The 12,508-nt window shown below is 41.8% G+C and overlaps 1 protein-coding gene across 2 annotated transcripts; it reads right to left on the reverse strand.

Moving 5' to 3' along the window:
• Nucleotides 1–1,942: 1,942 nt before the first annotated feature.
• LOC138287971 (uncharacterized) lies at nt 1,943–12,302 on the reverse strand. Of its 2 annotated transcripts, none has more exons than XM_069229018.1 (3): nt 12,007–12,302; nt 3,952–6,784; nt 1,943–3,425 (listed from the first exon to the last, which is right to left on the reverse strand). In XM_069229018.1, the coding sequence occupies exons 2-3, from the start codon at nt 5,076–5,078 to the stop codon at nt 3,314–3,316; spliced, it is 1,239 nt and encodes a 412-aa protein (XP_069085119.1). In that variant the 5' UTR covers nt 5,079–6,784; nt 12,007–12,302; the 3' UTR covers nt 1,943–3,313. The 2 variants fall into 2 exon arrangements, 1 of the variants encoding a protein (XP_069085119.1); XR_011202304.1 differs by having other exon boundaries at nt 2,017–3,425; nt 5,479–6,784.
• Nucleotides 12,303–12,508: the final 206 nt, after the last annotated feature.

Raw genomic sequence — 12,508 nt, forward strand, 5'->3', positions numbered from 1 at the left:
GGAGTTTGTAGCATCTGTAACAGGAGTCATCAAGTGGTCAACGCATTGTGAATGTGTCTGCTGCCAATACCATTCTGGTGATGCATCTTGAGGCCTTTGGCATCATTGTTTTGCAAACTGGGTAAGCTGTTTTTCCTGTCTGCAATAGTTTCATCTTGGGTTAGTAGGTCAAGATGGAGTTAGGTAGCCAGACACATCGCAGAGTTACGCATGATCTGTATCCTGGTCACTCCCAGAAGAGTAAACCTCAAATTTGATTTAGCAGGCAAGGGTATTTGATCAAGTGACCACTGGTGTGGTGTTTTCAGTTGTGGAAACAGTGCCTCCTGGGAATTGAAGTCATGTCACTGTCTCAACTGCACATGCTTCACAAATTTCATCCTCACAGGTGTGTAGAGTTTGTTTGGGATTTCACTACTAGATGGATTTGGGCAAATGAAACTGGTTTGGTTGCTGGAATCAGGAAAAATGGCAAATTTGGCTTTGAATTCTGGTCACTCCATTTACTTCCCACCATGTGTCATATGGGATCCTCCCAGGTGAATTAATTTCATTTGGAATTTCACAGACATGGCTATTAGGGCAAATGGACCCTGTGCTTGTGTCTGGAGTGAGAAATACAAAGCTTCCTGGCCTTAGCAGTTGGGTCACTCCCTCTACTACACATACTTTACAAATGGTATCCTCACATCTGAGTATGCTTACATTGTGATTTGCACAACCGGCTCTCTGATTGAATGTACACTGTTCTAGTGTTTGGAATCAGAGAAACAGTGCCTCTTTTGAGGTGCACCTAAGTTATTCTGTCTACTTCCCACTCTTGACCAGTGTTATTCCCCGGGAGAGTAAACTTCATTTGTGAGTTGCCAAACACGGGTCTTTGGACAAGGGAAAACTGTGCTGGTGTTTGGAGTTACTGAAAAAGACCTATTGTGCTTTGCATTCAGATTACTCTCTCTACTACACACACTATACATATTTCACCCCAGCTGAGTAAGCTTCAGTACCAAGCATGGGTATTTTTAGAGGAGGACACTGTGTTGGTGGTTACGGTAACAGTATCAAAGCCTCCAGGGAGTTGTATTCATGTCAGTCCCTTTACTACACACACCATCCAAACATTATCCCCCCAAGGTGAGTACACTTCATTTTTGAGTTGACAAACAGGACTATTTGGAAATGAGGACACTGTGCTGCTGGTTTAAGTTATTAAAACAGTACTCCCTGGGGGTTGCAGTCATTTCAGTCCATGTGCTACACACCGTATACAAATGTTAATACCCCTCCAGTGAGTACTCTTCATTTGGGAGTTAACAATCAAGGGTATTTGGAGAAGGAAATACTGGGATGGGGTTTGGAGTGACAGTGCCTACTTAGCTTTGCAGTCAGGTCACTCCTTCTTCCCAGCTTTGAGAAATGTTATTCTCCCAGGTGACTGAAGGGCATTAGAGAGATGACAAACAGGGGTAGGTGGGCAAGTGTACACTGGCCTGGTGTTTAGTTTTGGAGAAACAGGGGCTATTGGGCTTTACTGTCATGTCACTCCCTCTATTTCCCAACAGTTTTTCCATGGTATCCTCCCAGGTGAATACACTTAATTTGTGAATCGACAAACAAGGGTACTTGGAGACTGAAACCCTGGGCTGGTGGCTTTAGTAACAGTAACAGTGCCTCCTGGGAGTTGTAGTCATGTCACGTCTTGTACTACACACACTTGGCAAATGTTCTCCACACAGGTGAGTACACTTGCCATTGCAAAGTCACAAACAGGGGTCTTTGGACAGGTGAACACTGGTGAGTCGATTGACAGAAGACATGGCAAAACGTGAGCAATGGGCATGCATGCCATTGCGTTTTTGTGACACTTTTGGTGTGGTAACTGTAGTGCTTTCCTCTTATTTAGTTTCTAAGCACTAACATAACACAACAGAAATGCACTTCTGAGGTCAAAGAAGACTTTTATTGTTATTTTATTCTTCCCCAACCACAATGTTTATGAATGAATGACGAATTAGTAGCTTTCAAGTCCGCGTTAATCAAACAAAATATATCAGTTTGCAATATACACAGCAGGTTATATTTATAAGATATTGAATGCAAAGCAAAACAAATACTTCACCGTGTGGGAACTATTCACAGCTTCATCTTTCTAAGGTCTGCAAGCTGAGGACCCCTGTCAGCCGCGAGAAAGAGAGATTCATCTACCCACACGGGATTGCTGGCAGCCTGCGCCAAGCTCCAGCACGAGGTCCGGCAGATTCGAATCTGACTCTCTGCAGCCTGTTACATTCGTTACAAAGGTGTGCCCCCTCCTCTCAGACCTGGGAAACTGAGCAAGCCTTTTGGAGACTGGCCAGGTCTCCAAGACTACTCCTGTTCCCAAGCTCAAGGGAAGAGAAACGACGCCCATGTACTCTCTCTTATCAGGTCTAGTCTACTGTGAGAGCAAAACATCTTGGTTCTCTGGTGCAAAAACACAGCTTGGAAAAATACAGCTTAGATTCTCAACTGCCATGTCTAACTCCACGTTAAAGGCAATGGGCAGCTAACCTAAATATAAAATGCAATGTATAATATCATGTCAAAGCCAATAGGCAGCGGAGCTGAATACAAAGTGTAATGTATAATATCATGTCAAAGCCAATAGGCAGTTAAGCTGAATACAAAGTGTAATATATGATATCATGTCAAAGCCAATAGGCAGTGGAGCTGAATACAAAATGTAATATATGATATCATGTCAAAGCCAATAGGCAGAATATCTAATAGCATGTCAAAGTCAATAGGCAGCTAAACTGAATACATCATGTCATGTGCTACTGGTGAACATTGAGCAACTAATATGCGCAGTGGTGAAACACAAAGTCATTGGTCAAAACAAAACTTTATCAAATGGCAGGACATTCCGCCCTTTGACCAATGAATTTTTGTTTCACATATCTCATATTTCAAAAAAAAAAAAAAAAAAAAATACATCAGCACAAAAAAAACATTATGATCAAAGCAATCCCTGTAAAGCAATAGAAGTGAATTAACACATTGATTTCATAACCTTTCACATCAGATACATCTACATAGAAAAGACTGGGCAATTTTTTTTTTCTGAATGAGTCTCTAATTCAACAGTGTTAGCAATTTGATGTGGCATGAGTTCTGCTCATGTAAAGGTGCACGGTCCACCTGAAAGGTTTTCTGGAAGGTAAGCAAAAGTCAGAGTTCCATACGAGAGGGAAAAAAAAAAAAAACACAGCAAACAAGTTGAACTTGAACTGAAGGCGCAGTTTGCGCAAAATGGATCCATGGTGCTGGCACTTTACTCAGCCAGGTTCAGGTTGGGGATTCGGTCCCTTCCCCGACCCCACACGCACACACCGGAAGGGGGACCACACAGCGCACTCCGGGACAGTGGCGAAACGTGGTCGGATCTGCAAAAGAAACAAGTATGACTTTTCTTGCAAATAACATTTTTCATTTAAACTGCACCCTTCCTCTTTCTTTCCCTGTTTTATAATCAGCAGGACGTTTTTGAGGCCCTTTGTTATATTTTCTGCAGGTTCTGGAGGATCACTTGGGGCTTCAGCCCACACATCAGCACTGAGGTTTTTATCTGCTGCGCCACAGCTTCCCTTTTCTTGCACTGTCAGAAGGGCTGGGGCAGACTCATTCTTTACCAAACCTCCATTCACTGCACTTTTGCCAATTTGGGCCATTCTGTCTCCAATTTGTATGAATGAATCAGATTCTTTTCTAGGTATCAGCATAATTTCGATTTTTCCTTGGTAATTTGCAGCAATCACTCTCCCTAAAACCTGATCAATTTGCCATTTCTGTTCTGGTAACTTTCCTCTCCCCAACTGCTCTGTGACTGCTTGCATGACAGATTGCTTTTGTGCGTGCTGCACAGTTTTTATCAAATCTAGGGGAATGGGCATCTCTCTCATCTCTGCCCACCTGTAAGTGGCCTTTTCACATTTCTGGGGCACCCACATAGCTATCCCCACTAAGGCAGAATTCTGGGTGTACACTTCTCTCTCTGCATTTTTCTCATTAACATCTGCAAGGTAATTGAACCAGTTAGGTACAAGCCATGTGGCTAAAACATTATCAAAGAAGCAAAAATCAGCGTAAAAATGACACATCTCACGTAGCTCTTGCTTTAAAATCTGACACACATTATACAACTCTGTTCCTTCTACTGTGCCAGAAAGCAACATTTCAGTCAATGAATCATTAGTAAAACAAACATGCTTTTTATCTTCAGTGGACACGAATTCAAATGGTGCACACAATTTCATTGATAATTCTTTTATCTGTGGTACTCTAGCCCTGTCTTGCAAGTACCAGATCCATTGTATGATTCTAGCTAGGGGCACTATTTTCTTTCCTTGTTCTTGATTTACATGTACATCAGTATTTCCTTCTTGCACTGCGCAGAAACCTAAAGTCTGCATTATTTCAATTGCCAAATCACAAGCGCGCAGCTGCATATTATTTTTCACAGTGACCATATACAAAAGTGTTAGGATTTCTCTCAAATGAGGGCTATTCTTTTTCCAAAAATCAAACAAGCTAATGAAACTCGGGGTGTCTTGCTCTAAAATCCTTCGTTTTACTTGTGCTAACTCGTAAATCACATTCTGAGCTCTCTCGTCCGTGTTATCAGTTAAGGAATGCATTTTGGCTGCCAAAAACCCTGGCTCACACGGAAACTCAGTGCAGCTCGGAGCTGTCTTAACCCCCTCATTACTGGAATGGGACAAGAAAGATTGTTCAAAAACAGCCCTTTTATAACTTTCAGTCGGGCTAATTTGCTCACGTAAATTCCTATTTTCATGTTCCAACTGCCTACATTTCTCCTGCATTTCTCTGTAAGCAGATAAAGGTATCCAGACCTTTCTGTCATCATTACTTCCAAAACACACGTTTTCTACATATATACAACGGGAATTATTTCTCAAAACATTATCAGGCCTTTTAGCTACACATGCATTTTCTTCTGTAATTCCCCAAACAGAAAACAATTCACAGTTTTTCTTAGCACCATCAGGCAGTTCATCAACACATGTATTCTCAGACATGGTCTGCCGTGCTACTGTGATTCTCCAAACAGAAAACAATTTCTGTAATTCTCCAAACAACAAAAAAACAATTACACTTTTAAAGTGTGCACTTCGAAATCTACTAACTCGTCAAACCCCTTAATCACCTCTTAATGACCGACCCCACTTCTGGTACCAATTGTAGTGCTTTCCTCTTATTTAGTTTCTAAGCACTAACATAACACAACAGAAATGCACTTCTGAGGTCAAAGAAGACTTTTATTGTTATTTTATTCTTCCCCAACCACAATGTTTATGAATGAATGACGAATTAGTAGCTTTCAAGTCCGCGTTAATCAAACAAAATATATCAGTTTGCAATATACACAGCAGGTTATATTTATAAGATATTGAATGCAAAGCAAAACAAATACTTCACCGTGTGGGAACTATTCACAGCTTCATCTTTCTAAGGTCTGCAAGCTGAGGACCCCTGTCAGCCGCGAGAAAGAGAGATTCATCTACCCACACGGGATTGCTGGCAGCCTGCGCCAAGCTCCAGCACGAGGTCCGGCAGATTCGAATCTGACTCTCTGCAGCCTGTTACATTCGTTACAAAGGTGTGCCCCCTCCTCTCAGACCTGGGAAACTGAGCAAGCCTTTTGGAGACTGGCCAGGTCTCCAAGACTACTCCTGTTCCCAAGCTCAAGGGAAGAGAAACGACGCCCATGTACTCTCTCTTATCAGGTCTAGTCTACTGTGAGAGCAAAACATCTTGGTTCTCTGGTGCAAAAACACAGCTTGGAAAAATACAGCTTAGATTCTCAACTGCCATGTCTAACTCCACGTTAAAGGCAATGGGCAGCTAACCTAAATATAAAATGCAATGTATAATATCATGTCAAAGCCAATAGGCAGCGGAGCTGAATACAAAGTGTAATGTATAATATCATGTCAAAGCCAATAGGCAGTTAAGCTGAATACAAAGTGTAATATATGATATCATGTCAAAGCCAATAGGCAGCGGAGCTCAATACAAAATGTAATATATGATATCATGTCAAAGCCAATAGGCAGAATATCTAATAGCATGTCAAAGTCAATAGGCAGCTAAACTGAATACATCATGTCATGTGCTACTGGTGAACATTGAGCAACTAATATGCGCAGTGGTGAAACACAAAGTCATTGGTCAAAACAAAACTTTATCAAATGGCAGGACATTCCGCCCTTTGACCAATGAATTTTTGTTTCACATATCTCATATTTCAAAAAAAAAAAAAAAAAAAAAAACATCAGCACAAAAAAAACATTATGATCAAAGCAATCCCTGTAAAGCAATAGAAGTGAATTAACACATTGATTTCATAACCTTTCACATCAGATACATCTACATAGAAAAGACTGGGCAATTTTTTTTTTCTGAATGAGTCTCTAATTCAACAGTGTTAGCAATTTGATGTGGCATGAGTTCTGCTCATGTAAAGGTGCACGGTCCACCTGAAAGGTTTTCTGGAAGGTAAGCAAAAGTCAGAGTTCCATACGAGAGGGAAAAAAAAAAAAAACACAGCAAACAAGTTGAACTTGAACTGAAGGCGCAGTTTGCGCAAAATGGATCCATGGTGCTGGCACTTTACTCAGCCAGGTTCAGGTTGGGGATTCGGTCCCTTCCACGACCCCACACGCACACACCGGAAGGGGGACCACACAGCGCACTCCGGGACAGTGGCGAAACGTGGTCGGATCTGCAAAAGAAACAAGTATGACTTTTCTTGCAAATAACATTTTTCATTTAAACTGCACCCTTCCTCTTTCTTTCCCTGTTTTATAATCAGCAGGACGTTTTTGAGGCCCTTTGTTATATTTTCTGCAGGTTCTGGAGGATCACTTGGGGCTTCAGCCCACACATCAGCACTGAGGTTTTTATCTGCTGCGCCACAGCTTCCCTTTTCTTGCACTGTCAGAAGGGCTGGGGCAGACTCATTCTTTACCAAACCTCCATTCACTGCACTTTTGCCAATTTGGGCCATTCTGTCTCCAATTTGTATGAATGAATCAGATTCTTTTCTAGGTATCAGCATAATTTCGATTTTTCCTTGGTAATTTGCAGCAATCACTCTCCCTAAAACCTGATCAATTTGCCATTTCTGTTCTGGTAACTTTCCTCTCCCCAACTGCTCTGTGACTGCTTGCATGACAGATTGCTTTTGTGCGTGCTGCACAGTTTTTATCAAATCTAGGGGAATGGGCATCTCTCTCATCTCTGCCCACTTGTAAGTGGCCTTTTCACATTTCTGGGGCACCCACATAGCTATCCCCACTAAGGCAGAATTCTGGGTGTACACTTCTCTCTCTGCATTTTTCTCATTAACATCTGCAAGGTAATTGAACCAGTTAGGTACAAGCCATGTGGCTAAAACATTATCAAAGAAGCAAAAATCAGCGTAAAAATGACACATCTCACGTAGCTCTTGCTTTAAAATCTGACACACATTATACAACTCTGTTCCTTCTACTGTGCCAGAAAGCAACATTTCAGTCAATGAATCATTAGTAAAACAAACATGCTTTTTATCTTCAGTGGACACGAATTCAAATGGTGCACACAATTTCATTGATAATTCTTTTATCTGTGGTACTCTAGCCCTGTCTTGCAAGTACTAGATCCATTGTATGATTCTAGCTAGGGGCACTATTTTCTTTCCTTGTTCTTGATTTACATGTACATCAGTATTTCCTTCTTGCACTGCGCAGAAACCTAAAGTCTGCATTATTTCAATTGCCAAATCACAAGCGCGCAGCTGCATATTATTTTTCACAGTGACCATATACAAAAGTGTTAGGATTTCTCTCAAATGAGGGCTATTCTTTTTCCAAAAATCAAACAAGCTAATGAAACTCGGGGTGTCTTGCTCTAAAATCCTTCGTTTTACTTGTGCTAACTCGTAAATCACATTCTGAGCTCTCTCGTCCGTGTTATCAGTTAAGGAATGCATTTTGGCTGCCAAAAACCCTGGCTCACACGGAAACTCAGTGCAGCTCGGAGCTGTCTTAACCCCCTCATTACTGGAATGGGACAAGAAAGATTGTTCAAAAACAGCCCTTTTATAACTTTCAGTCGGGCTAATTTGCTCACGTAAATTCCTATTTTCATGTTCCAACTGCCTACATTTCTCCTGCATTTCTCTGTAAGCAGATAAAGGTATCCAGACCTTTCTGTCATCATTACTTCCAAAACACACGTTTTCTACATATATACAACGGGAATTATTTCTCAAAACATTATCAGGCCTTTTAGCTACACATGCATTTTCTTCTGTAATTCCCCAAACAGAAAACAATTCACAGTTTTTCTTAGCACCATCAGGCAGTTCATCAACACATGTATTCTCAGACATGGTCTGCCGTGCTACTGTGATTCTCCAAACAGAAAACAATTTCTGTAATTCTCCAAACAACAAAAAAACAATTACACTTTTAAAGTGTGCACTTCGAAATCTACTAACTCGTCAAACCCCTTAATCACCTCTTAATGACCGACCCCACTTCTGGTACCAATTGTAGTGCTTTCCTCTTATTTAGTTTCTAAGCACTAACATAACACAACAGAAATGCACTTCTGAGGTCAAAGAAGACTTTTATTGTTATTTTATTCTTCCCCAACCACAATGTTTATGAATGAATGACGAATTAGTAGCTTTCAAGTCTGCGTTAATCAAACAAAATATATCAGTTTGCAATATACACAGCAGGTTATATTTATAAGATATTGAATGCAAAGCAAAACAAATACTTCACCGTGTGGGAACTATTCACAGCTTCATCTTTCTAAGGTCTGCAAGCTGAGGACCCCTGTCAGCCGCGAGAAAGAGAGATTCATCTACCCACACGGGATTGCTGGAAGCCTGCGCCAAGCTCCAGCACGAGGTCCGGCAGATTCGAATCTGACTCTCTGCAGCCTGTTACATTCGTTACAAAGGTGTGCCCCCTCCTCTCAGACCTGGGAAACTGAGCAAGCCTTTTGGAGACTGGCCAGGTCTCCAAGACTACTCCTGTTCCCAAGCTCAAGGGAAGAGAAACGACGCCCATGTACTCTCTCTTATCAGGTCTAGTCTACTGTGAGAGCAAAACATCTTGGTTCTCTGGTGCAAAAACACAGCTTGGAAAAATACAGCTTAGATTCTCAACTGCCATGTCTAACTCCACGTTAAAGGCAATGGGCAGCTAACCTAAATATAAAATGCAATGTATAATATCATGTCAAAGCCAATAGGCAGCGGAGCTGAATACAAAGTGTAATGTATAATATCATGTCAAAGCCAATAGGCAGTTAAGCTGAATACAAAGTGTAATATATGATATCATGTCAAAGCCAATAGGCAGCGGAGCTCAATACAAAATGTAATATATGATATCATGTCAAAGCCAATAGGCAGAATATCTAATAGCATGTCAAAGTCAATAGGCAGCTAAACTGAATACATCATGTCATGTGCTACTGGTGAACATTGAGCAACTAATATGCGCAGTGGTGAAACACAAAGTCATTGGTCAAAACAAAACTTTATCAAATGGCAGGACAGTAACTGACCAGACTCAACTCTCCCAGGTGTTCCAGTCAAGCCCTCAGGATGCAGGATCGTCAAGCTGTTCTCCTCCCAGGGAAAAGAGCTGTAATTAGGGCACTGAAAGGGCCACCACCAGTTTTCTTGGCCTGCAGCTGGTGCCTGGAGAACATGGAACGGACTTTGCCCCTGAGGTCATTTTATTTCTTCCTAATGTCCTCCCTTGTGCACAGAGTGGTGCCTACAGCATTCAAACTGTCAACTATCCTGTCCCACATTTTCATTTTCCTGCTGAGGGGAGTGTGCAAGACTTGGGCTTGGAACAATTGTGGCTCTACTCTTATGATTTCATCCACTATGACTCTCAACTCATCTTCTAAAAACATTGAAAGTGACTTACTAAATAGGGGTAGTGCAATACGGTATGAATGAAGTGAAGTGTGTGCAGGATGTTGTATGGGATATTGAAAAAAATGAGTTCCTAATTTATGGTGTGTGGATTAGTACATTTGCTCTGTCTTGCTGGGTCATGCAGTGAAAATGCAAAGGATTGTGGTGTGTGCAGGGGTGTGTTTTATAGTGTCCTTTGCAGGTGTGTCCAGTATTGCAATGTGTGTCAGATGTGCTGTTTTCAAATTCATCCAATGTGCCGTTGTGTATTACTTTGCTACCATGGTTCGAAGCACCATTGGCTGACCACCATGGGTGTCCGCCACAGCAACTTTGTGCTTGTAATTCGATCAGTGGTTGGTCACTGTTCTGTCTGCGCTGGAGGTCACACCATCCATTTCCAGGTCTCTGTGCCGCTGGTGGTCTGCATTTTTTGTTTGGTGATCCTGTAAATTGCAATAGAGCGGTCTGTAAGACCGCCAACATAGCGTTTTTTTTCCAAACTGCAAACATGATGTTCTAGAGGTACAACTACCAAACTCGTAATGAGGCCCTAAATCTTCCTCTTCCTGCCTCCAGGAACATTTGTTTAAAGCCATGCCTGTTAGCATTACAAATGCCTGTAATGAGATTAGCCCTACATTATGATTCCTGTGGCAATTGCTGTGCACTAGTACTGATCTTTGTATATCTATGTTTCATAGTGGAATTCCAGTATTACAGTATATTACTAATGGTCCTGTGAGCTTACCTACTAAATGGAGTAAACATTGTAGAAAGTGTTGCATAGAGCTCCTCTTTTTGCATAATATTCCTGAATTCAGTGCTTTTTTGTGCAGACAAATATAACCAGATTTTCCTAAGTAGATGTGCCTGCGGGATCGGCAAATTTGATTTGATTTGATTCAAAACTTAATTTCAGCAAGTTTATAAACAGCCATAAAATTATAAACAAAATACACCATAAAACAATTGAAATACATAGATAAAATACATACTGATATAAATACAAAAATGACAAGGCAAACAGACATAAAAACAGAGATCATCCAATATAATCCATCCCTAGCACATAATACTGCATAATACTCCTACAGCCTTCAGTATGTAAAGAGCTATGTTATAACAAACTCTTTAATCCCCAAGTTCATATAAAACGTTCAGTGGTATATTATGTTCCCTGATATTGTACTTGAGAAAAAGGGGTTTAAAAACACCTGAGGCTCTTTTAAAAATCACAATGTAACATAAAGTGCATAGTGCATTGCTTAGACAACCCATCGCAGGGGCCTGGCAACATCCCAGGGGGGCAGCTCTTCATATTTCGAAATGCAGCCAAATGATGGAGTGACCCAGCCTAAATCTTAACAAGACATAGCGATGCTGAGTATTGCTAACACAGGTTAAATAAAACTGACGCCCTCGATAGAATAGCAGGGCATATATAAATTAACTGTGGAGTTATGTGCCTCATTACTCATTCGGTAGTCAGACCTTAATTCAAGAAAGGTTTTTGTAGGAGGCTGATACCGTGAGTAATTATGGGCAACACAGTCTGTGATGGGGATTTTAAAATGTATTTGTTTTATTTTTTTTCTTTAGGGTTGTAGAGACCTAAATATTATAATCTACAACAGTTATTTCTTCCTTCTTCTCTTTTCCTAGGCTGGTTCCTCCGGTCTCTGGATGGCCTGATGTGGGAACTGGCGGTGCCCCGGTCAAGCACCTGACCGATTTGCCTCGGAAGGAAGAGAGGGAGACCAGGTATCAAGTAAGTGTTTTATCATAAAGTATAGTCTGGGGTTCACCAGGGAGGGGAGTGGGTGGCGGACGTGAGGTAGGGATCACATCACGTGCGTCACACGTGCCTTGCATGCATAAGTGGTTTATGGGGTTCTCTTTCCCCACCTGACCCACCTTCTCTAGAAAGCTATTCCCCCTAGGTGTTCCCTTACTTTCCCCTTCTGTCCTCTAACCCCAATAGGTGTTCTTTTGCTGATATATGCCTGTACCTTATGGAGCCACGCTCCTCCAGGAACGTGGCATGGTCTTCTTGTGGTGTACTCCTCTCTCTCTGGCTCCCGGTCCATTTCTGCTCCAGGTGTTGCGTCCTCTGCTCTCGTTTTTCTGCTCTGCTCCTCTCTGTCATCACTCTCCTTCACATCTCCTTCCTCAGTGGGGTCTCCGCTCGACTCTTGCTGTGGCCTCCCGGTGTCTTTGCTTTCCTCCACACCTTCCTCCTCGCTCGGGTCCTCTCTCCCCTCTTCCATTTAGTCTCTCTCCTGCTCCTCCTCCTCACCCGGAAGTCTCTCCAGGTCGCCGGATCTCTTCTATTTAAAGTGTCTACGGGGCACTTCCTGATGACGCTGTCTACGGTTGCCTCGGTAACTTGCTCTGCCAGCGGCAACCCTGTAATGGCGCTCCCGTTACAGTTTCTTTAATATAGCTCTTGTTCAACTATATGACGTTGGCTGGCTCTTGCCATATGGTCATATTTAAAATATAACTAAAAGT

The sequence above is a fragment of the Pleurodeles waltl genome, chromosome 1_1 (genome assembly GCF_031143425.1).
Source record: "Pleurodeles waltl isolate 20211129_DDA chromosome 1_1, aPleWal1.hap1.20221129, whole genome shotgun sequence".
Lineage (NCBI taxonomy): Eukaryota > Metazoa > Chordata > Amphibia > Caudata > Salamandridae > Pleurodeles > Pleurodeles waltl.